A 23,600-nucleotide genomic window follows, 5' to 3' on the forward strand; every position below is an offset into this window, starting at 1 on the left:
AACAACACCCTCTGCTAATACACAGAACACAGTTTGTGGCATCTTCTGGGCTTGTTCCAACAGGTCCATATCGTTCTTATGTTGGGGGCCCCAGAGCTGGATACAGCCTTGCAGGTGGGGTCTCAGCAGATCAGAGCAGAGGGGCAGAATCCCTTCCCTCACCCTGCTGGCCACCCTGCTTTGGATGCAGCCCAGGATACAATTGCCTTTCTGGGCTGCAAGCACACATTGACTGGTTGTGTTGAGCCTCTTGTCAATCAGCGCCCCCAAATCCTTCTCCCCAGGGCTGCTCTCARTCATGTCTCCCCCAGCCTGTATTTGTGMTTTGCCCTGACCCAGGTGCAGGATCTTGCACTTTGGCCTTATTGAACTCTGTGAGGTTTGCACWGTCCCAGTTCTCCAGCCTGTCCAGGTTCCTGTGGATGCCATCCCTTCCCTCCAGCGGGTCGGCTGCCCCACACAGCCTSGTRTTGTCAGCAAACCTGCTGAGGGTGCGCWCAGTCCTACTGTCCATGTCACTGACAAGGATGTTAAACAGTTTCAACACCTGAGGAATGCCACTCATCACTGGCAACAGCTCCATCCTTCAAAACATGAAATGCTTCATTTTATTCCTGGTGCAGTGGGATAATGAGCAATCATCCACATCCAAAGAACCAGGGGCTACTTCCTTCMCTGCCTGAGACCTCATGATTGTACTTGATGCTCCTCAGCCTCTGCACAACACGATGGGTTTGAAAATGTTCATGCAAAGGTTTCCTATGGATGCCATTCTTCACAGTGGATTSCATGGCCCACTTTGTCATCTCTGCCCATTGCCTTGTCTGGATTTCTGTATATCACAGACACACACACCAGTTCTCCCACCTTCCCCCCACACTTGCCCTGAGTCACCACTATGCAATATTTTGCCTGCAGGCCACTCTAAAATTGGGACGATGCAGCAGAGGCCCAGAGCCTGCTGTGTTAGAGGGAGAGGCGTATTTATCTGGGGCAAAACTTGGCTTGGTTCACTAAGTTAGAGTCAAGTAAGAGACCTGGCACTTTGCACTGCTGCAAAGATTGCTGCACTATAAAGTTTGTTGAGCATTATGAAATGGAAATATTGTCCAGTAGCTGATCTGATGATAGCCACTGACACATCCAGCTGCTGACCACTGCACAGGGGACAGCGAAGGTCCAAACAATCATGTGCAACTAATCATGTTTTGAGGTGGTTTTGAGTCTCTSTCAGCTGCCAGTGTTTTATCATTGTGACCAGTCCAGCTTTCCAAGGTTACTATATTGTACTCTCCAGATACTCATCTGTTAAAAATGCTAAAACATTCCAAAAAATGGTCATTAATCTTGAAATTGTCAGACAAATTATTTCCAATGAGCCCTGATGGCTCMTGTGCTGGAAGCCTGGGAGGGCACTTGAATTAAGTTTAATCAATAGGTACATATGGTATTGGATGCATCCAGGTAATTTGTCATCCAGGAACTTGAAATGAATGTGCAGTGTTTCACTTTATTGGGAGTCACRGTAGTGACAGTAATGAATATACAAAACCCAGCAGTAGCAGCAGGGCTGTTCAACTCTGCAGCACTGGAACTATTTTTAAATAGGATCTTCAATAAAAATCTTTCCCCTTAAAAAAAACACTCAAAAAACACACAAAAAATCCACCCCAGACCGAAAACCACCACCACTACCACCAAAAAACCCACAAAACCCCCAAAAGAAAAAACCAAAACAGACAAAACCAAACAAAAATGAAACAAAACAAATGCAAACAAACCCCCACCCAAAAAAAAACCCAACAAAAAGAAAGAAAACCCACCAAACAAATAAACAAAAAAATCACCAACCACCAAAAAACCCTCACCCTCTGTTTTCTGCAGAACCATACTGGCTCCTAAATTGAAAGCCAGGAACTTTTTTTGGCTGAGACAAAATATGTTATCTGGTGTTGCTGAGATGGTGTGTCACCCCACAGACCTGCTCCCCTAACCTGGAGATGTCCATGCCGAGTTATGTGCCAGGGTACACAAMAAACACARAAGCCTATTGATTCRCTGTTGCAGACTACAGACATAGTTKTAGCATTTCCACAGTTTTTCCAYAGTTCTTAAATTTGCCACTTGTCAAATGCTAAGAAGAATCATCAGTGCTTTATTGTGATGGTGTRAGAGTTAGGGCTCGGGGCTTTTTTTTTGATCCTCCTTTTGAGGTCCTTTACTGGAAGGGAATATTGACTCCAAAATGCTATTACTTAGCAGGTAATATGAATTATGTAATGCATTTTATTCAGATTCTCAAACCTTGCCATTTCAGTTGCAAATAATACAGCTTTTTCCCATTTCTAGCAATAATTTTCTGCTTTATTCTTTGTGTTCTCCAGATCCCCTGTGGCAGCAGATGTCAAACAGGAAAACTCCAAATCAATCAAAAGGATATACTTTCTATTAATTTTCTTTTCAGTATAGTCTCATAATTCTACTGAGTTGCTGATTCTAAGAGGCCTAATATATTTTGTATTTCTTTCAAGCTCAAACTTCTTGTTCTTTGTATCACATTTGGTTATCAGCTGGCCCATTGCACCCAGATTTGACCTAGAAAGCTGCARTGGTTGCTGTGCGAGACTGCTCTAAAACTACTGATATTCAGATGCTTTGGTTATAATCATTGTACAATTACATGTCTTGAATTCTCATCATTTTGCGACCAAATAAAATATTTCKCATGTGCAATATAAAAACAGATAGATGGAATTATTTAGGTTRATTTGACTGAGTTTTCCTATTTTATTCCAATTATTAAGATTTCTGTCTTCTCATCCTGTTWTCCATGAATGTAGTCTTCATATTTGTCCTCATCACACTTCTGTCTTTGCCACAGTTCTGAGATGCTTGGGGATACCTGCAAGACTCATTACCAACTATTCTTCTGCCCATGATAACAATGCCAATTTACGGATGGACTTCTTTCTGGATGATGAAGGAAAGGTGGACACCAGACTTACGAAAGATTCTGTCTGGTGAGTCCTCTTGGAAAATGTCTTTAGTGTATCAGTGATAAAAGTAGTAAAAAACACGATGGCATTGCCATGTTGTATTTATTTCTCTGTGCATTGAAGAGCTCTGCTGGCTTGTGTGAAGCAGAATGAACGGATTGTTGGTAGGCTGATTAACATGGAGCCCTTGTGTAAACTGGCCAATCCTGGGGGATCCTGCTATTAATGTGATTATACAGTGCTCRTTTAAGCACACTGGAGAGCTGGAATGGGCTTGTGCTCCTTAGGGACAAGCTGTTCCTAAAAATGGAAGGGAGTAGGATGGGCACTTCCATCCTTCTGGAGCCAGGTTCCAAGGGGTACCTCAATATCTATGCTTGATCTGCTTGTGCCCAGTTTCCACATTTGTAGGCTGGTTTTATGTTGTGTGCATACAGTCACCATTGCAAAGAGGTTCCTTTCAAAAAAATCCTGGTTCAACAGAAAAAGAAACAAGTCTAGGTATCATACAAGATACTGAAATGCTATCACCAGATTTATAAAAAGAAAACTCCCTAGGGCCAAGAGAAGGAGTTTACACATTCTTTTTGAGAARGCAGTCCTCTAACTGGCTCTTCAAACTCTTACTGTCTTCTGTCTGACAGGAGAAGTGTGGCATATATTGATTATATGCTCTGTGTGGAATATTGGCCCTCAAGCCTCTCCTCCTCAGAGGGAAGCAGTGAATGTGACCTCTACATTCCCATATTCAGGAGATACTTGTCCTGTTCAATGTTAATATACCTGACTTGTGTCAATGATATCTTCAACTCATTAGCATAGCAGCTCATCAGCATGTTTCATTAATAACTTAATCTCTGGAAGTCTTTCTATTAAAACTGGAATAAACCCACTATGTGGTGGAGGAAATGATTGAACCTGTTGCTGTGACATCTTTTATGTGATTTCCATAATCAAGAGGAAMTCTAAGGAAAACAGGTTCATTTACATTTGAAGCTTCTATCACAGCATCACAGAGATTAGAGGGGACCATTGGAAGTCACAGAACCCTCCTGTTCAATGCATAATCAGCTACAGCAGGTTGCTCAGGTCTGTGTCCARTTGGGCTTTGAGTATSTCTGAGGATGGACACCCCACAATTTCTCTGGGAAACTTGTTCCATTGCTAAACCATTTTCACAGTAAAAAAAAGTGTTTCCTGATTTTTAGACTGATTTTTCTGTGTTTCAATATGTTCCCATTGCTTCTTGTCCTGTCCTTGGGCTACTGGGAAGAGTCTGGCTCTGTCTTCTTTCTCTTGACTCCCTAATCAGAYGTTTACAAGGATAAGATCCCACTGAGCCTTCCCATCTTCATATTGAACTGCCCCGGCTGCCTTAGTTTCTCCTTGTGTACAGTCTGTGTTATATCAGCCATTCCTTCCCTATTTCTRTATCAGMAAACTTGCGGAGGGTACAGCAGGTCTTGTAATCCAAGCTGTTAAACAGTGTCAGACCCAGTATCGACCCGTGGGGTACACAACTAATGACTAAGCTTCAGATGGGGTGATCATTACTGATCACAACCCTCTGATCCCAGAAATGCAGCCAGKTCTCAATATCCTTTGCTGTCCACTTGTCTGGTCTCTACTTCARTGGTTTGTCTGTGAGGATGTTCTGGGAGATGGCACTACAGAACCCCCATGCACTGGTTCCCCTGTGTCCTTTCAGTCACTMATTTCATCAGAAGGCTCTCAGCTTTGTCAGGCACAGCTGGCTGCTTGTAAATCCATGCTGACTACCGCCAATCATCTGGTCCTTAATACATTTGGAAATGTTTTCCTGAAGAACTTTCTCTATGACCTTCCTAGAGATCAAAGTGAAGCTGGCAAGTCTGTCTCTCCCTCGATACTCCTTCTCTCTCTTGAAGAATAGAGCGATATTTGATTTCTTCCAGTCCACAGGAACTTCCCCCGATTACCATGAACTTTTTAAGATAGGTATGAGTGGTCTTACAGTGACATTGGCAAGYTCCCTCAGCATTTTTTTGTGAGATTACCTCAGATTTTCCATCAGATCCATTGGACCTGTGTGTGTTCAGTTTGTTAAACTGTTCTCTATCTTGTTACTTGTCTCATTTTCATTATTCCAAACCTCCACACTGATCCTCATGGGCTGTGATTCCTGAGGGCAAATCTTAGCAGTAAAAACCAAGGTAAAGAAGACATTGAATACCTTCTCCTAATCCTTTGTCACCTGTTCTATTCAACAGTAGAAACCACATTCTGAAGTCTTCCTTCTGACACTGATGTGCTTGCATTTCTTGCTGCTCTTCCCTGGACATACTTTGTTCTATTCTGGCTTTCCTGTACCTAAAAATGTTTAATTGGTACCACCTTGTGGACTTGTGCCAGCTGTGTACAAGGATGGACCATTCTTAAGCTTAGAGGAGGTGACTCCTGAAAAACAGCCAGATCTTCCACATCCATCCTCTACCCAGAACTGCTTCCCATGGGATTCTTCCAAGCAGAACCTTAAAAATGTCAAAGCCTACTATCCTGAAATCCAGAGCTGTGGTCCTGCTATTTGCTTTATTCCCTCCTGTTAGTATCCTTAGGCAGTTTTGCGTGTAGTCTGTGGACAGAAATACCTCCGCATGCCTTATGGGGCTGGTCCTGTAGCTCAGAGAGCTGTAAAACAGAAGTCATCTGAAACCTCCTCTGCATGTAAAAGGTGTGAAACAAGACCCAGTGACTGGATGACTTAATACTTTGTCCATACACACCCTGAAGCGGAGTAATGGATCATTGCTATGCTTCTGAATTTTCACTGTCTTATCTCTCCTTTTCCTAACCTGATCTATGAAATACCTCTTACTAGCTTTTGACACTTCCTTTTACTTTCCTACCTCTCTTTTTTCTCAGCAGTTTCCCAAGATTTCTTAATATAATCTATTTTTCTCCCACATTCTTTTGGGACAGGGACAGATCATTCCAAAATCATCCTAGCCTCACTGAAATCCATATGCAATTTTATACTAGCATTTCATCCTTCCATCCTACATTTGCTTTTCTTTGGCTTGATAACTTTTTAAACTGCCTTGTTCATCCTTTTATCCTCCTGCTGCATTTATTAGTACATGGTGCACATAACCCTTTGGGCATGACTTAATATATAYACCTCTTTTCATTTCTCCTCTGTGTCCTTTCTTTTCATTACTCTGTAACACTCCATGGTAGCCCACATGCTGACTTCTAATGACTTGTGTCTTAACCTTGATTTTATTTTTAATGTCTCTTATTTCTTTTTTCAAGAGGACAAGCTCAAGGTATTTATAATGATTTTTTAAAATGCATTTCTCACTTATATTTATAATCTCTTGGAAACTGGAAGCAAAGCTCTTTTTCTTTATTAATATATCATTTCTGTTGTACTCTAGCCTTGTACTGCTGGAGCTGATCTGTCTTCAGGTCTTAAATACTCTCAGACATCAGGGATACTTGCAGCCAGGATTTTTAGTACAATCAATCTCTGACTGTGGGGCTCCCTCTGATTGTTATCTGACGTTTATTTATTTTTATTAAAGATTGTCTTCTCCCTCAGGATAGGAAACAACAGCACCACCAACAAAACACATATACAAAATTACACAGACTTTGCAAAAAGTTATTTTTATAAATCTGGCCGGATTTGGGGCCATCAGTACTGTCTGTTCTCCYTGTCTTTCTTAATGATGATATAAAGACACTTAAAGACTATTTCTCTTGGATGGGAATCAAGACTCACTCCTACGGTGAGGTCCAAACAGATCAACATCTGTGCTTCAGCAGAAACTTGCTTGATGTCACCCAGCCCAATGGGGGTTCATCCATGTCCAGGCCTGTGGAGAAGGCCTTTCTGAGACTTCTGCTCTCCCATTTACTTCAAGATCATTTTGCTCTAGTTTCTCAGCAATATTATCAGCACCTTTCTTGACCTCAATACCTGAACTTGTTATTCATAAAGGGCAGCAGCTGCTTCCAGCATGTGCCTGTCCCATAAGCAATATGAACTATCCTTCTTGAATTGTCTTCCAGGCATAAAACCCACCTGGTCATCTTTTATTAATTTCCCCATTGCTTTGTTTAGTCTATCTGTAATTATCTCTGTAAATATTTAATGGTCGCTATATTGATCTCTATTGCCATTCTCACTTTCTTTAATGTCTCAGGCTTGCTGTAGAATACAAGAATTACAGAATCAGTTCAAAAAATTATGGTCACAGAATCAGCTCCTCAGCTGTGCTCACTTCTATAGAAAAGTTCGTGCTACATTTGGAAAGACAAATGYTTCCCTCATCCTCCTTTCCTTAATGCTCACTGCTTTACAAGTAGTGTCTTTCTGTCCATTTGGATTCTATATCTTTATATGTATTTGCTATTTGTGTGGCAGCAGACCTAAAGAAATTGCCATCCTGTTGTGTCCAGCACTACACCGATAGAAAGCAGAAAGAAAGGTCCGGTCCCTAAGATGAATACTGAAAAAAAATATTAAAAAGCCTGCATTACTTAATTACAACACTGAAGTACATCTGCCATTTTCCACGCTGTTCCCCCATGCCCAGCCTTGTTTTCATCATCCTTTCCTTATGCCTGCTCCTCAGGTTATTCTTTCGCAGAACAGGAAAGCCAGTGACACATCTGACTTTGATCCAAAGTGAACCAGTGAAGGCTTCAGGGCAGGGATTGTCTTTCTCATGTGTTGACACAACAGTTTTCAAATACCCACCTTTCATGAAGTGTGTCCCCATTCTCGGGTAGCCCTCAGCAAAGATCTGTGAGCGTGATTCAGCACTGACTACTTTCACAGCATCAAAAATTCTCTGAGTGTGCGTCATTTTCCTTGAATAATTCCTTTTTCTCTRGTGCTGCTTCATTAACTCCCCTAACTGACAAGTTTTACCCTGATCCAAGCTTTCATTTCCACTTTGAAATGTCTTGTTAGACAAGCTTCAGATCCTTCTGACTCTGCTCCATAGCTGGTTTTCACCTATTATTAATGAAATGGTCAGAGTTTAACAATCCCCATTTTGGTAGCTAATATCATTGCGTGTACTAGAGGCTATATCAGCAGCTACACAGATGTAATTTTATTCAGATCTGCTGTAGGATATGTATAATTTGCAAGCAAAATTGCCCCTTTCTCTACTCTTTCCTTCTTACACTTTTTTTCAGTAATGAAATTCAAACACTTTGCAGGCTTTACTGCTAGACTCTCTTTCCAGATTATCTTATTTCCTTGCTTGTGCTGTCCCTTGAACACTGGTAGAATTGCAGSAAGCTACAACACCTGCCTGTCTTTTCTGCTCGTCTTTGAAACACCCAGGTCAGACTCTGACAATGCTGTACTGTTGTTTTAATTTTCCTGAGCAYCCAGGCAGGTGAGAGCATTTTAATCCTGAGCACCTAGATGAATTACTCTCAGAATTTTACCTCTCAGGTCATTGTCCTGAGCCCTAAAGACGTGAGTTGGCCCACAGTGGTTGTAGTGGGTTTTATATAAAGATGTATATTTTAGGAGATCTGACATCATGCATTGGCATGATACAYGGGGGRAAACTTACAAGAAGTCCACAGTGATCATGGTTTTAGAAAGGCTGTGAAGGGTCTTTTTCTCAACCAACATGGAAGCCAGCTAAGCATGCTTGTTCTGAGCCATGAAAAAAAAAACTATGCACTGTACATTGTGGAGTTAATCCTGAATCTCTTTAGAAGAGATGCCAGAGCTTCGGTCTGAATAATTATAAAGCAGACCATGTTTCATTGGCTTGAAGATTCAAAGTTTGCTTTAGCAGATAGATTGAAGTGGAGTTGTCTAGTTGGAAAGGGATTCTAGTTTGTGTAGCTTTTCCTATACCCCGACAATCTCCAAACACTGGCATATTTTCTGACACATTTACACTCACAACACATTAGAAGAATCAAAAAAGCTTCTTCAACTTGCAGTCAAGAAACTACAATGAAGGATTGTGGCTTTCAGATTTTAACAGATAGGTATCAGATTTATAGACCTAACAATCTGTTCTCTTAAAAGAGTCAACTTTTTAATCCCAGAACTGGCAAACAGTGTTGTTGAAGCAATGGCAGGACATAAATACACAGGATTTGTTTCGGTCTGTATGCTTCTTTCCAAGAATTTAATGTACTGGTCCCATCTCTTGTCTAAGGAATTACCATTGCTGGAACGAAGCTTGGATGACCAGACCTGACCTTCCTGTTGGTTTCGGAGGATGGCAGGTTGTTGATGGGACACCTCAAGAAACCAGTGATGGTAATAGTGCTTGAAGTCCTCCTTAGCTCACTTTGTAATGTTTGAGATCTTTGTGTCAAACAAGCTGGTGATAGCTGAGCCAGTGGCACCTGGCACCATCTGGCCAGTGGCTACTTCTTGAGTCAAATAACCACAGTCACCTCAGGGCCTTCTCCTGAATTTTTTTGAGCTCCAAAATAAATCTGTCCTTATTATAACACTGCTCATGGTGCCTGGGCACAAAATCCTGCATGAGAAGTGCCCTGCTTGGTACAGAAGAGATGTAACCCTGTTGCTGAAGATGGCTTTTAACATTTCAGAGTGCCTATACAGAAGCCTGATCAAATTAATTCTCCTTTATTTTGTGCAGCCCTAACTAAACTTCATAAGCAGGCAGTAGGCAGGGGAGAAAAAAAGTGAAAAGTCACTGCTGTTTCTTCCAAGCCCTTAGTTTTCCAGCCCGTAAAATACAATCTTCACAAATTTGTGGTGAGGTCTTTCTCAGCCCATGGTGTACCCGAGTCCTCCCAAAATTATCTGCTTTGACCAAAACCAGTAGTAACTGTGTTTGAAGCACTTGAAACTTACAGTGGATGTTGTAGTGCCATTAAAAGTACTGAATGACCAGGTTGTTCCAGACTTGTTCCAGAACTATRTGTTATCTACAGAGCTGACAACAAAATTAAGCTTTTTGCTTCTCAGTCAGGAGTTCCTGTAAACTATTAAAGAAGTATTTCAAACCCCAAGAAATCTTTTTCTTTGAGAAAATATAATATTTTGACATGTTTTAAATTAATTTAGTGTCTCACTTTGTCTCTCTTCTCGTCATAGGTATGTACAGGTGTGGTCCGGCCTCAGTTCAAGCCATTAAACATGGTCATGTTTGCTTCCAATTTGATGCTCCTTTTGTCTATGCTGAGGTACACATGTGAAATTTTTTACTGCAATGAGTGATATCAGTGAGAGCTGATAGTAAGAGAGAAGATAGGGTTCCACTGCAATCTATAGATTGAGAAGTTACTTCATGTGGACTTCATGTCACAGAACAATCTTACTATATTTTGACATGCAGGCCAGTAGGTGTGATATGGCTCTAATGAATGACAGAGATTTCTCTAATCTCTGCTTCCCAGTGTAATACTCAGAAAAGGTTACTCTGACTCCATTAAAACTTCAGGCTGTGGTCACCTTTCCTTCCAAGATTCAGCTGGGCTGAATGGGTCAGTAGCTCTAGCTAGTGGAAAATGGGTCACTAGCTCTAGCTGCTTATCCTCTTTGCTCACCACATTCTTTTTGGCTGCTGTGGATCATGGGGATCTCACGTGGATGATTTGACTGAGAGATCTGAGAAGGAAATATCTCAATAAGGAGACAGAGGGCCTTGTCTGGAGTTTTAACTGCTTGCATCACCAGAGGAGGCAYGCCCAGAATTGCAACGCTGCAGGTCAAGTTCCTCTTTAATTGAGTTGTAAATAGCTTAGGACAGAAGATAATAAAGATGTTTTATCTATTAAGCATTCCACTCTCCATTTCTAAAGCTTTTGGTACAAGTAATGTACAGCAGTGCTGCCCAAATTTGAATGATCTRTCTGTAGTCTTGTAAAGTTTACATCCTCTCTCATTCTAGAGCTGTGAACAGTAAAATGCATCTCAGCATACAACTGATTTTAAACATGAAATTTTGATGTGAATAATTAGTGCCACTTCAAGCCAATGTATCATTATTTTGAGGGGAGAKAGGCTGACTTCTCTTTCTCTCCCTGTATCCATATATCTCAATCTTTYTTCATTTAATTTCATAGGTGAATAGTGACATTTTTTACACAAGAAGGGAGAAAAATGGAACCGAAGTGGTAGAAAGCATTGACACAACACGTATTGGGCAGTTGATTGTGACCAAGGAAGTTGGAGGTGATGGAATGATGAACATTACTGAGGAGTACAAGTTCCGAGAAGGTAACCTGAAATGATCTGGGACCATTCGGATGTAGACTTACCTCAGTCAGATCTTGGATGATGACTTGGAAACCTCTGTCGCTGAGGGAGCTTCCTGAAAAGCTGCCAAAATGCACTCTGGAACTCTGKAACTCCATCCCAGAAATGCTGTATATGCCTTGATCACAAGGCACAAACAGAGCACAAACTTTGCTGCTCAGAAATGCCTGAGAGTAAGTAAGTTGTAGTGAAAATGAAGGCTTGTCATGTAGCAACTCAAAGCATTCAAAATAATTCAAGGCTTTCTGTACAGCTGTTTAGACATTTCTTCCTCAGACCAGATGTTCACACATAGTAAATCAGTGTAGCAGTGTTARCAGGAATTCAGCTACATCACTTTTTCTGATACAGCTTTAACACCAACTCCCTTGGATGCTGTGACTTTCTCCCACTGCTAGTGTTACACCAGGAGGGTTCACTGTCCTCATCCCTTCATTTCAGCTACTACAAGCCATGGAAGACACACTGTTGTGATCAGTAGGCGAGCTAATGCCGCACTTGTTTCTTTTCTAAATGTGGTTTTCATTCATTCCTAGGCTCAGACGAGGAAAGGCTGGCTCTCGAGGCTGCTGTGATGTATGGTGTCAAGAAGCAAAGTACCCAAGACACGGCGTACCAGCCACAGAYGGATGTTGACATGGACTTCCATGCGCAAAAGGCAGTCCTTGGCAATGACTTCAAAGTCACTATAACTTTCAGGAACAAAAGTCGCAACTCCTACACTGCTACTACCTACCTTTCATGCAACATAGTGTTCTATACAGGAGTCACAAAAAGTGAATTCAAGAARCACTCTTTCAGTGCAAAACTGGAGCCCTCTTCATGTAAGACTTGCATAGTTGTTYTCTGTGTTATTGAGTGCTAGGTTTTTTTCTGTGTTATTAACTGTCACTAATATTTCCACCCATGGGTAGAACCAATTCTAGTAACTAGGGGTAGRATATTGTATTGGGTTTCAGAAGGATCCCCTCCCTATCTTGGCTGGATACCAGCGTCATTAAAAACTGAGGCTGTTTCTTCAGGCTGTTATTCCCTTCATGATGCTCTTTTACACCAAGCTGCATRTCTGGGAATTGTTCATTTTTCTTATTTAGTACAAAAGAAAGCAAGGTGACACAGGTATTAAGCTGCAAAGTATTGTTTTTCCTTTGAATGCCTTTATTTCCCAGCAAGTGCCTTTATTTTCTCAGCAAGTGAAGGGGAAGTTCTCATTCATGTGTCATGTGCAGAGACAAAGAGGGTGAGTTTTGTCTCAGTGAGAAGCTTCTGTGGAACGACAGTTCCTATCAGGCCACAAAAAAAAAAAAAAAATCTTCAGCTTTCTTTTTTACTTTGAACATCATCTGAAACTGCACATTTTATTTGGATCTGATTAATCTCCATAAAGTAGAAGTCCACTGATAGGGATCTACTGGTAAATGTTAACAAAACTTCTGCCTCTGGTCTGTAACAAAGTCCTGAGAGCTGCTTGCTGATTCTTCCTAACTCCCTGGCTCTTTTGCATGGGGCCTGGAAATGGACATTGGGTTGTTCCAACACAGGCTATCGAAATACAATGTGAGGGTTCATAGTGACTTACATCTGTCTAAACTTAGCTTTATAAATATTTGATATGAAATACTGCAAAACTTTTGGAGATTTGAATAGGTATAGGAAAACTCATGAGTTTCAATAGCCTTGGTCTAAATTCTGTGCTGCTTCTTTGATGAGGGGAAATTCAGTCATCTTGTAGCAGTAGTGCAAATACCTGCTACACTTTCTGGCTGTGATTTGTGCTTGGTTCCAGGACTTATTTATGCCTGCTCTTGCATCAAAGATCTGTGTAGGGTATTACTACCTGAAATACAGTTTCTGCTGTGCTTTGAGATTCACCTGGCTTCTCTCTGTGAGAAACGAAATTAATAGATGTTTAACATCACTGAGCATCATAATTCATTTTTTGTAAGTTAAGTAAATGCTTTGAAAATGCTTCTTGAAATCATGCTGGAAACTCTGAATTGAGTGATGGTGAGTGAGCACAGACGGGGGAGAGACACCTGAAAGAACAGAACACGGATTTTTATGTATGTGTAGCAAGAGTATGTCCCCATCACTGCTTCTGGCTAATGAAACATTTCTGAAGTTATTCCCACTTTTCAAGGGTGGAAATTAGCTTATATCTGAGCTACAGTCATCAACTTGTGGGGCACTTTGTCCTGCACCAGGACAAAAACTCCTCACAAATTACACMATTTATGAAGGTGATACATGAAGTTTGAGCATGAATTCTTTCACCTTTGCCTTGGAAAGAAGTACATGTGGAATCAGGAATAGTGTCTGAGCAGGTGGRTGGTGTGAAGGAAGGGTGTGTGATTATCTGCAAGTGCATGAGAACGCTCTGTCAGGGGTGTAATGGGAGGGTACCTTCAAAGGCACTCAAGCAGGATTTGTAAGCTTTCTTCAGGGCAAGAAGCATGTGTGTACRTATGTKTGTATATATATAAGTAACCAAAAAATTACAGTACAAGAAAGACGTGTTAAAGGCATTCTTTCAGCCCATGCTATTAAAAGAATTGAGCAAGCTAAGTTTTCAAACTGGAAATGAACGAATGATTTTCAGAATAATGATTAAAGGAATTGTGTGGGTTGAAAACATCTTTGAGGATTCAGATAGCTTAAAACTTCCAGTGCCTTCAAAGGTGCTCTCAGATCTACTGAGTTATATTTAGTTTTCTCCATTATTTTGGAAGACTGTAAGGCAACTCAGTGTTGTGTCTCCCTTGGCTTTCCAGCACAACCAGTTCTAAGGAAGTGGAAATTTCTTCTTTTTTTTTCCCTACAGTGATTGAAGTTAAACTGAAAAGTTTGTCTTTTCTTCCACTGTAAAGCAAATTTCTCCTGGTTTGTAGCTAATTTATTTATTTACTTCTTAGATGAGAAATACCTCACCTGATTTATAATTTACAGATAAGGGCATTATGGGAAATTCCTTTGCATAAGATAAGGAGTGAGAGGAAGGGAWCAAGAACACATCAAGTAAATTTAAGGCTGGCCTAGTAAATCCAGGTCAGGTGGCTTCCAAGGGAATAGCTTGGAAACCAAAACAAGGAACTGGTTTTGATGTGAGCGGATCAAAAGAGTGAAAAGGGGTGAATGTCATTTACCCAACCCAAACACTGAGTTCAATTATCTCAGTGTTTWCAGTGTGTGTCACAAATACAATACAAATAATGGATAACAGTAATCATCATAGGTAACAGATGGGAGACCTTGATGTGTTTACTAGGCTTATAATGAATGTTTATAGAGAGAAGASCTCCAGGTCTATATATTTTTCTTGGTCAGTTAGTTAGCAGGTCTGATTCTCTGCATCACATTCTCACACCATTGTTGGCCTGGGAATTGCAGTTCAATATAGTTAAAATTAATGATTCCCTGCTTCTCAACTGTCTAGCCTACAGGGACTTGTTCCTTCCAATAATTATTGTCAGGAAGCACATGAAAGCTCTCTGGAGATCATGCTGGTGACAGGAACACCTTCTTGCCAGATTTTGCAGGCTAGTGTAGAGAAAAGGCAGATATCCAGACATGTCCTGGAGAGCAGATGATCTCCTAGGCAGCCTGGATGGGCTCACACTTCCCAGCTGCTGCTCGGGTGACATCCCTGTGCCAMGAAGAAAGGCAAAGAAAACATAGGAATAAAGTGAAATAGCAAATATTTACAGGAATGACACTCAAAAGCTGTTTTGGACCTTTGTTCCCACTAGATATTTATTTCCAGTCTTCCTGCTCATTTTATTTTGTGGTAGCTCCTAGAAACATTTAACAGTGACCTTTGGCCCAGCTGAGGGTAGTGGGCAGAGGCTATGCACAAACTCAGTCCTTGCCCCTGGGAGCTCACAGCTAAATGGAAAGAGGAAAAAATTAWAGGGGAAATGGTGAAGTAAAGAAATGAAGTCAGTTTGGGGAAAAAAATCAAAGCCATTCTTTGGCTCATAAGGCCACCTTTTTTCCAAGGCACTCATGTAACTGATATTGGCTGTGATGGGAGGAGCAGTCAGTGATCAGATTGCTTCAGATRCCTTTTTTCTTTCCCATTTCTCCCCTCAGCCAGCTCTTTTGACGTTGTGATCAAATCGAGTGAGTACATGAGTGAGCTGCTGGAGCAAGCCTCCTTTCATTTCTTTGTGACTGCRCGGATCAATGAAACGGGCAAGATTCTGGCCGTGCAGAAGGCCATCATCCTGGAAGTTCCCACCCTGAGGATCAAGGTAGCTCAGGGTTGTGGTGGGAGTGATGCATGGGGTATTGTCTACAAAGCTGTCACATTGAYCTGTGGGGAGGAGTGTATGTATATGTGTGCACATCAGAGTGTCTAACTTACAGATCAGGGTCTGGCTGGAGTGTGTGAGGGTGTATCGGTGCATTATATAATGTATTGAGTGTCCCTACATTGAAGAGAGAGGCTGACAGCAGCACTGGTGGTAAAGAGCTGAAATTATCTCAGTGGAGGAAAGCAGGGAAAAGATCWGAGAAAGCTGAAGAAACTCAAAGGGTAAGAGAGATTACTCACTCAAGTCACTCAAGTTCYTTATCCACTTCAAAAGTCTATTATATTTAAAGCAACACAGCACAGGGGCTTCTTGTTGAAGAATGAAGAACACTGCAATTGAAGTGGTTTTGCTGCGAGAGCTTCTGCAGGTATTGTGGAAAGTTTCTCCAGACTTGAACAGGCAACATGATTTGGGACAATGCCTGAGGATTTCAGTGCTTTGCTGCCACTCTGTGAGTGTAGTGTCAGTGTTATTCTCTGAAAGTTGAAGCATTTCTGCAGAACTATAATACCTGTGAAAGTGGAGAAGTGTAATGCTTGTGATAGGACAAAGAGCCTATGTTGTATGGCAAGCACAGGGCTGGGATTTAGATTTCTCAATTCATAACTGAGCATCTAAATAAATTGCATTGTTTTCAAAAGCACCAAGCTTGCCTCTGCTTCGAATGATGGAATTTGGATCTGCTTTTCTCCTAATACTAGAAAAAAAAAACAGAACACCTGTTCAGGTAGCTTTATACAAGCATGAATACAGCCCCCTAAAATCCATGATCTTGAAAGAAATCTAAATGTATATAACTTTTCCCCCTTATACATTTATTTGAATCAATGATCTATATAATATTTTATGTAGCAACTGCAGCATTACACAGAAAAAGCTGTTTTAAAAGTATGGATCAAAACTACAGCAAAGTTTGCAAAACATCCACTCTGGTTCATGATCTTCAGAAATACCATGGTGTCCTGATCAAATAATTGTATTTCTGGTTTACTGAGCATTCTAGAGAGATAAATAAAACAGATAAATTCTACTTCAAATAACCTGTCTTCAGTAATCAAATTTAAAAAGTAAAGAATTCTTTCAATTCAGTATTTAAACAGAACATCTTTTACATCATCTCAGATTTTCAACTTCAAAATAGTTTRTCCTCCCTGCTATTCTGAAGAAAGGATTTTTAGCATACAGGATAGGCTGTTGTCTAAAACCAATGTTTTTTAGTAAAACCAAATTTCTCTCTTTTGTTCTTTGTAATGYATGAAAATACACTGAAATTTTAAAAGCTGGATTTTTTAAAGAATGTGTGTGCGTGTGTGTGTGTACATGTGCATGTATTGATAGAGGAAATTTTCATTTATTTCTTTTTAAAGAAATGTGAGAATGTTTATCTATTTAGTTTTCTTGCCAAGTTTGATCAGTGAAAGTGACTGACACACTGGATTTCTTAATGTGAGAGTGAAGAATGAAAAATCGTATCTCCTGTCATGTCTTTGAATACATCTTTGATATTCCTCTGTTAGTCTAAGGAGATTGTCAGACTCAACAGTTGAGGAAATTACACTGTATTCTAAGCTTGAGACCAGKTTGCARAAATAARATCAGCAAATACATATCATGGTCTSAGCTGCATGTGTGGGACTTTAGGATGATTTTAAATCACACCCAGTCACCTTAAATGGTCAATTGAAATAAGAAGGATATAAGATCTCGAGCTGAGCCAGGAGTTCTGAAATTGCCACTGATGTCCTTTTGTAAATTGAGAGCTTAGCTGTATCTCCTCCTCTACTTGAATCATTGCATTGGTATTTGGCACAGAGTGATTCCTTAGACAAGTGTCTATGCAGCTTTTTGCAAATGTCATACTTCCTTAAAACAGCACTTCAAATTTATTAACAAGATACTTGTTCTTAATTACCTTTCTCAAGGCCCTTTAAATCAGTTGATGGACCATGGATTTGGAAGAAAACTGGCCTTCAGGCCTCCATAGAGCACATGTGCAGGGTTAGAAAGCCTTTGGAGCATGAAAAGAGAATGCAAAAGCAAGGGGAAGATGGGCATGGTGGTTTTGAGKGTACAACCACTGTAGCCGGGTGCTTCTGATTTAGGGTAATAAGTCCTGCCCTTTTCTTCTGGAGCTTGTGTCCTGAGCAGATCTCCTCAGTGCTGTGGGGAGCCTGAGGAGGGGGGCACAGTCTGAGAGAGAGGCACCCTCAGCTGGAGTCCCCCTCAGCTGCACCTTCAGCTCCTGAACCGAACATGAAGATTTGTGGTTTTCTATGGAATTGAGGGCCTGCCTCTTGATCTGCCATGTGGTTTGAGGGAAAACTGTAATGGGTGGAAAACTGTGCCGTGRTACCTATGAGCCCCTCCAACATTTTTCTTCTCACTGGGCTTTCTTTGCCTTGTGCTGTTTTGCTGTGTGCTCCATTGTCCTGTCTTGAAAGTGCTGTGTGCCTGTTATTATCACTTTCTGGTGCATTGTCCTTTCCTTGTTTGCAGACCAAAGGTGAACTGGTAGCTGGTAAAGAAATGTCCGTGATTGTGGAATTCACCAATYCTCTGAAACAAACCCTGGAGAACGTCACGCTGCGCCTCGAGGGACCTGGYGTGCTGAGAACAATAAGAAAGCAGTTCGGGTAGGAAAGAAAGCACAACCAGCTGGGAGTTTGTCCCYTGCTTGCTCACAGTAGGAAGCTCACAAGAGACACTTAACTAATGCTGTGCTGAGTAGTTTAATTCAAACACTCTCTCTGTGCTTTAAAATACAATACACAGGGGAGCTATAGGTCTCAATACTCAGACGAAGTCGGGCTGTCCAGAGAGACTGTGAGAGCATTTCATCTGTTCAGTACCAGGGTTGGAGAAATGGATAGTGTTTCTGGGTAGCTGCTAGTGCCAAGTTTACTTTTTCACTGTATTACATTATTTTTAGCACTTGACAATAGCACCTACGAGCTGCTATCACAGAGAGGAAGATTTATCCCGCACTTGAAGTGTTTACTGCCGCTCACTCAGCATGTGCAAATCGAGTCTTGTGCTGTTTTTCAGAAAGGGCTTTTCTCTGCTCGTGTTAATCATGATTATAAAGACGTTCAGGTACCTCAGATGATCTTTTCAAGCTCRTGTCAAGACACAAAATGTGCGTTGTTTGCAGAGCGTGCTGGCATAGCTGTGGCATGTGTGTGAGCACACAGCTCCCCCCAGAAGCTCCGCTGCACAGGGCTGCCCTGGCACACAGCCATGYTCCCAGACCTGGGTGCTCCCAGACCTGAGGACAAGGAAAGCCACCTTCATTACTCTCAGAATCACACCTCACGCTGACACCATGATACCCCTACACTAAGCAAGGTTTAAATCCTTTTTCCATTTGAGTTCAGTGTTATGAGCTTAGCATTAGCCAAGGGTATATAATGGAGAAACTTTGAAAATTTTGAGGCTATTGCTTAGTCCTGGGCATCTATCTGTCTGGGCTTAGTATCTATCATTACCTGAGCTGATGGTCCCCAGGTGTGTAAAAAACGAGTTTGAAAAATTGCCTGTGCTTCAGCAGCTGCATAAATTGTCAGCATCCTCTGCAGCCGGCAGGGGTGGTCTGAGCCTGACTGCACCAGGGACGGGGATAAAAAGATCAAAAGCAGTCTCCAGAGTGGAGCTGATAGAAAAATAATTGTGAAAGGGCAACATACCGTGTTTGCTTTGTGCACATGATATGTCACRGGTGCTGCTGAGCATGACTCAGCATGGTCCGCAAGAGTTACACAAGTTGTAGCAATAGCCCTCTTTGCTGCCCAGCCGTGCCCAGGTTTCTCTGTTGTTCTGCATCCTTTTCAATCCAAAAGCTTCTGTGGACTGCCCTCATCCTCAAGGATGCAAATTGTCAGGTGCATCAAAGCCACAAGAGTTAGGGGAGAAAAATGACTCATGGAACRCACATAATTTTCCTTGGAGTCACTGTGTTTTCCCCTTTTCAGTAATGCCCTTGGCAGCATTTAAAATGGAAATGGATCRGCTTAGTCATTTTAAGATTTAAGTTCTCTGAGATGAATGTAGGATGCAGGTGATACACACAGAGGACYGAGCAAGGGGCAGTTGTAGTTTATTTAAATAATAATCACATTTGTCTCCATGCATTCAAAGTGATAAATGGCTCCAGTGTGGTGATGGCTCAGCATGTTATGCAGAATCATTCATCACTGAGCTCTCTCCCAGGAAAATCAGGGTGTCTTTACTCCATTTGCAAAGAGAATTAAACACATTCTAAGCTATCCCCCCCTTCCAATGCTTTCCTATTTACCAGGGACAGTCACATATGGGATGGRGCTAGTACAGCTCTTTGTGGGGATAAGGTTTTTGACCTCTGTGCTTTTAAGGTAGCTTTTCAGTATCACTTGAGTGGCTCCACAAAACAGGTCATGTGTGACCCAGCTGATACAACATTATTCTAGCAATGTACTGGCCTGGGGGCTTCAGTCTTGATCATTCATAAAGTCTATATATAGATATCGATATTGATATTTAGCTATTAGCCTCAGACAAATGAGGAGCATGAGTTATGGAAAAGCCTTTGGCAGCAGCAATTCCTACATGGGGCATAGTCTTTGCATGACAAATGAGAATTAACCAGGCAGTGATGGATAGTGCTCAAAGGATTATAGCCAAGCATGCTTTCACACTAGCAGGTAAGTCATTCTGGGTGTTTCTGTATGTCAAAGCTAAGCTAGTATTAGCATAGTAGAGAGACAGGAAAAGGTGGGTTTTGGTTCCCAGCACAGCTATTGTCTCCCTGCACGCACACACACACACACACACACACACACACATATAAATACATAGGTACTGAGATGATAGCACTGTAAAACATGGGTGGTAGCGCTACCCTCGCTCACTATAGCACTGCAAAGTTGTGGCCTAAAACCCTTCATCCTTAGAGATTCTGACCCCCCAACTACTCAAGAATTGTGGTCTGTCCAGCAGACTTGTATAATAACTTCTTCACTTTCCATACAGATGATCCCTTGCAGATAATTCCCATAGACTCTAACAGGTATTTTACCTTCTTCAGCTRTTGAAGTCATTGCTTTATTATGATTCCATTTTAGTGGGCATCTGGTGGGTGCAAGCAGAGCAGCTGAGGGGAATAAGATATCTCTCATTAATAACRAAGATAAAAAGAGGGGAATGCTTGCTGGAAGCAGTCTGCGCACGCTCMCACCAAAATTATGATCTTTCTCTGCTTTTTGTTTCTAAAACTGGATACATGCCCCAAGGTACCTATATCTGTATATGCAAAATGCAGTGCAGTACCATGTAGAGMTACCTAAGCTAACCTCTAAGGAGCTGGAGTATCTCTCATTTTACCAGGGGCACACTTGCACTGAAACAAATACTCAGGTGGGAGGATTCCAGGCTARCTCATTTAGAGCTAATTAAGGTTTCTTGTGTCATGGCAGCTTGTGCTAAGCCTGGGCAGACATTTCTGTCCTGACCCTGGCAYAGGACATGGCACCTGAGAACCAAATCTTACCAGGTGAGAATATGAAACACTATAGAATGAGAAACTGAAGTATAGGYTTGCTTTGCTCTCACTTTGTTCAGGTGTTTTCAGAACACTGTAGCCATATGCGATAAGACCACTGCTTGAACTCATCATCCTCTAATTTAATGCTGAGGAAAAAATCATTTATTTTCATAAATGGCTCCCCACTACACTATTTGTCTATTGGTTCTTTTGGAGCAGTTGTATCCCAACATGCCCCAAACACAATCAATCAATCAATCAATCAATCAATCAATCAATCAATCAATCCATACCAGTCTTCAAAATCTGCATACAGAACATTGTGAAAGCACTGAGAAAACACAGAGACTGAATACTTGAGGCTCTCTGTGCCTAATTGTAGCAAAAATCATGAAAATCAAGAGCAGTGCAGAATACCATTGTTTTACATGTGARTTATCAAGAGTCATACATAATGTAAAGGAGTAACCACCACCAGCAGGACTCCCAAGAGTACTTTGGCTTGTTTGTATGGATGTGAGGAAGTCATCTGAARTGGCCACTTCAAAAGAGATCTGCTGATGTTAACCACTGTGGCCACATGGTTCAGGGTAGGAGAGGCAGAGGGGTTCAGCATCTCATCAGCCCTGCATTGTGTTTGCAGGGAAATGCCCTGGACACTTCATAGCAAGGACTTATTTAACCCTTTGAGWAACCACCACCAGGCTATAGGCTATAATAAACAGGAAAAAATTGAATTATAAAGTAGAAGAAAAGTATGTTAGATATAAAGAAAGTAATTCTGAAAGTAATCATGAGAGGAACTGACAGGAGGCAGAAGAAAATGGATTCATTTTGGAAATTTAAAATTAGCCTGGAGGAAAGGCTAGAAAAGGCTTTGACAGGGTCAGTTCTGAGAGGAATAGAAGATGGAGAGAATAATTTATATTACATTTATGAGAATGAGTGGAACATAAAAGATTTGAGACATGTTACATTATCCATCCACATTATCCATGTTACATGATCGGTTTCTGCTGGTGTTTGTCAGGTTGAGATCATTGGCTGACTGACCACGATATTGATACTTTTCTTTTTTTCTACAGGAGAATCCCCATGAATTCTACATTRACCTGGGAAGTAAAATGCATCCCAATGCGACCAGGTTTACGGAAGCTGATTGCAAGCCTGAATTCTGATGCTTTGAGGCATGTGTATGGTGAGCTGAATGTCCAGATTCAGAAACCATGAATCAAGGTGCTGCCTTCTCTCATTTAGCTATACTTCAAAATATCATGGTAGGAGGTAGCTGAGGGAGAGGTATAAATCTGCTTATTTTTATTTTGGTCATCCTTGTGCTGAAAGGATTTGATAAAGCAAACTGAGTGGTATGATGGGGGAGAGCATAAAAAAGCACCTGGATGATCAATGATTTAAAATTAGATACATGTAATTAAAGGCAATTCTAGGTCATATTATTCCTATAGTTCACTTGTATTTATGGTCTTTTGCATTAGGGCTGCAAGGGAATTTGAAAAGCTCCATTTGCCAGAGTAATCTGAACTTTAGTTTTAATTAAGACCTGGTATTTCACTGGAAAAGGAAGAAAAAAATTGAAGAATCTGGTATTATAAATTCTTAGACTGAATTCCACAATGTTATGATAGATCATTCAGGCTGCAATAGAAGCAGGTATTTCTAGCTAAAGGGTCTGCTTTATCTTACAAATTAATAATGTTCTGGTTCATGAGAGCTCACTTTGCTGCAAGCATCTCTCAGGATGTTTTATCTCCAGAATATTCTCAGCCCCTTGTTCCCTCTTGCAGTTTCCCTAAGCTTTTTCTCCTAYTCTTTCATGTATGCAGGCATGCACACATACTCTCTTCATACCCTCATCACACCCTGTATGCTGTTGATTTGCTGTTCCTCTGCTTTGCTGGGTGAAAATGCAGTTTTTCTGCCCCTGCTCAGAGTTTATCACACCAAACATGCATTTGCTGGCCCTATCTCGTGTGTGTGATGTGCTCTCTCTTCACTGTTCTCTGCCTTTTTTTCTCTCCTGTACTTGCCCTGTAGATACATTTCCCACATGGGTGTATCAGCAGTGTTTGCTGTCCCAGAGCAGTCCAGGCTGGCATATGGGATGGAAGAAAGAGGAATRGAGCAGGGAGCTTGGGGGTCATTTCCTGCAAGTCCCACAAGCCTTGCTAATATCCTGCACTGAGCTGGGGGTGAGTTTGGACTGAAAATATGAAGATGAGTTTAGACTAAAACGGGCCTGAAAGTTCCCAAGAACCATGACTAAAACAGGACAAGAGTTAAAACAGGACATGTTACATGAGTAACCCCAGGGATACAGAGGGACAGAAACTCCTTTGTGAAAGGAATAAAAATTTGTCCAGTGAGTCAGAAGCTTACACAGGCTGGATCTTGTTCCTGCTTTTTTCACAGCATATTCTTCTGGGAGGTGCAGTGGGGCCTTCCAGGGTATCGCTCCTCCCTTGAGGTCCTGGTGGCCCAGAAACTGCTCCAAATCT

At 41.3% G+C, this 23,600-nt stretch overlaps 1 protein-coding gene across 1 annotated transcript in view; it reads left to right on the forward strand.

Annotated features, from left to right (window-relative positions):
- Positions 1-23,371, forward strand: part of F13A1 (coagulation factor XIII A chain) — a 57,254-nt gene extending 33,883 nt beyond the window's left edge. Inside the window, exons 8-15 of the mRNA XM_057369133.1 lie at positions 2,882-3,020; positions 9,179-9,282; positions 10,093-10,181; positions 11,064-11,217; positions 11,793-12,080; positions 15,346-15,506; positions 18,066-18,202; positions 22,170-23,371. Of these exons, the coding sequence (XP_057225116.1) occupies positions 2,882-3,020; positions 9,179-9,282; positions 10,093-10,181; positions 11,064-11,217; positions 11,793-12,080; positions 15,346-15,506; positions 18,066-18,202; positions 22,170-22,314 (1,217 nt within the window). The 3' untranslated portion in view covers positions 22,315-23,371. The remainder of the gene's footprint in view (positions 1-2,881; positions 3,021-9,178; positions 9,283-10,092; positions 10,182-11,063; positions 11,218-11,792; positions 12,081-15,345; positions 15,507-18,065; positions 18,203-22,169) is intronic.
- The last annotated feature ends 229 nt before the right edge of the window (positions 23,372-23,600 follow it).

This window comes from Malurus melanocephalus, unplaced genomic scaffold (assembly GCF_030028575.1).
Source record: "Malurus melanocephalus ecotype Western Australia unplaced genomic scaffold, MMel_1.1 scaffold_103, whole genome shotgun sequence".
In the NCBI taxonomy this organism is placed as follows: Eukaryota; Metazoa; Chordata; class Aves; order Passeriformes; family Maluridae; genus Malurus; species Malurus melanocephalus.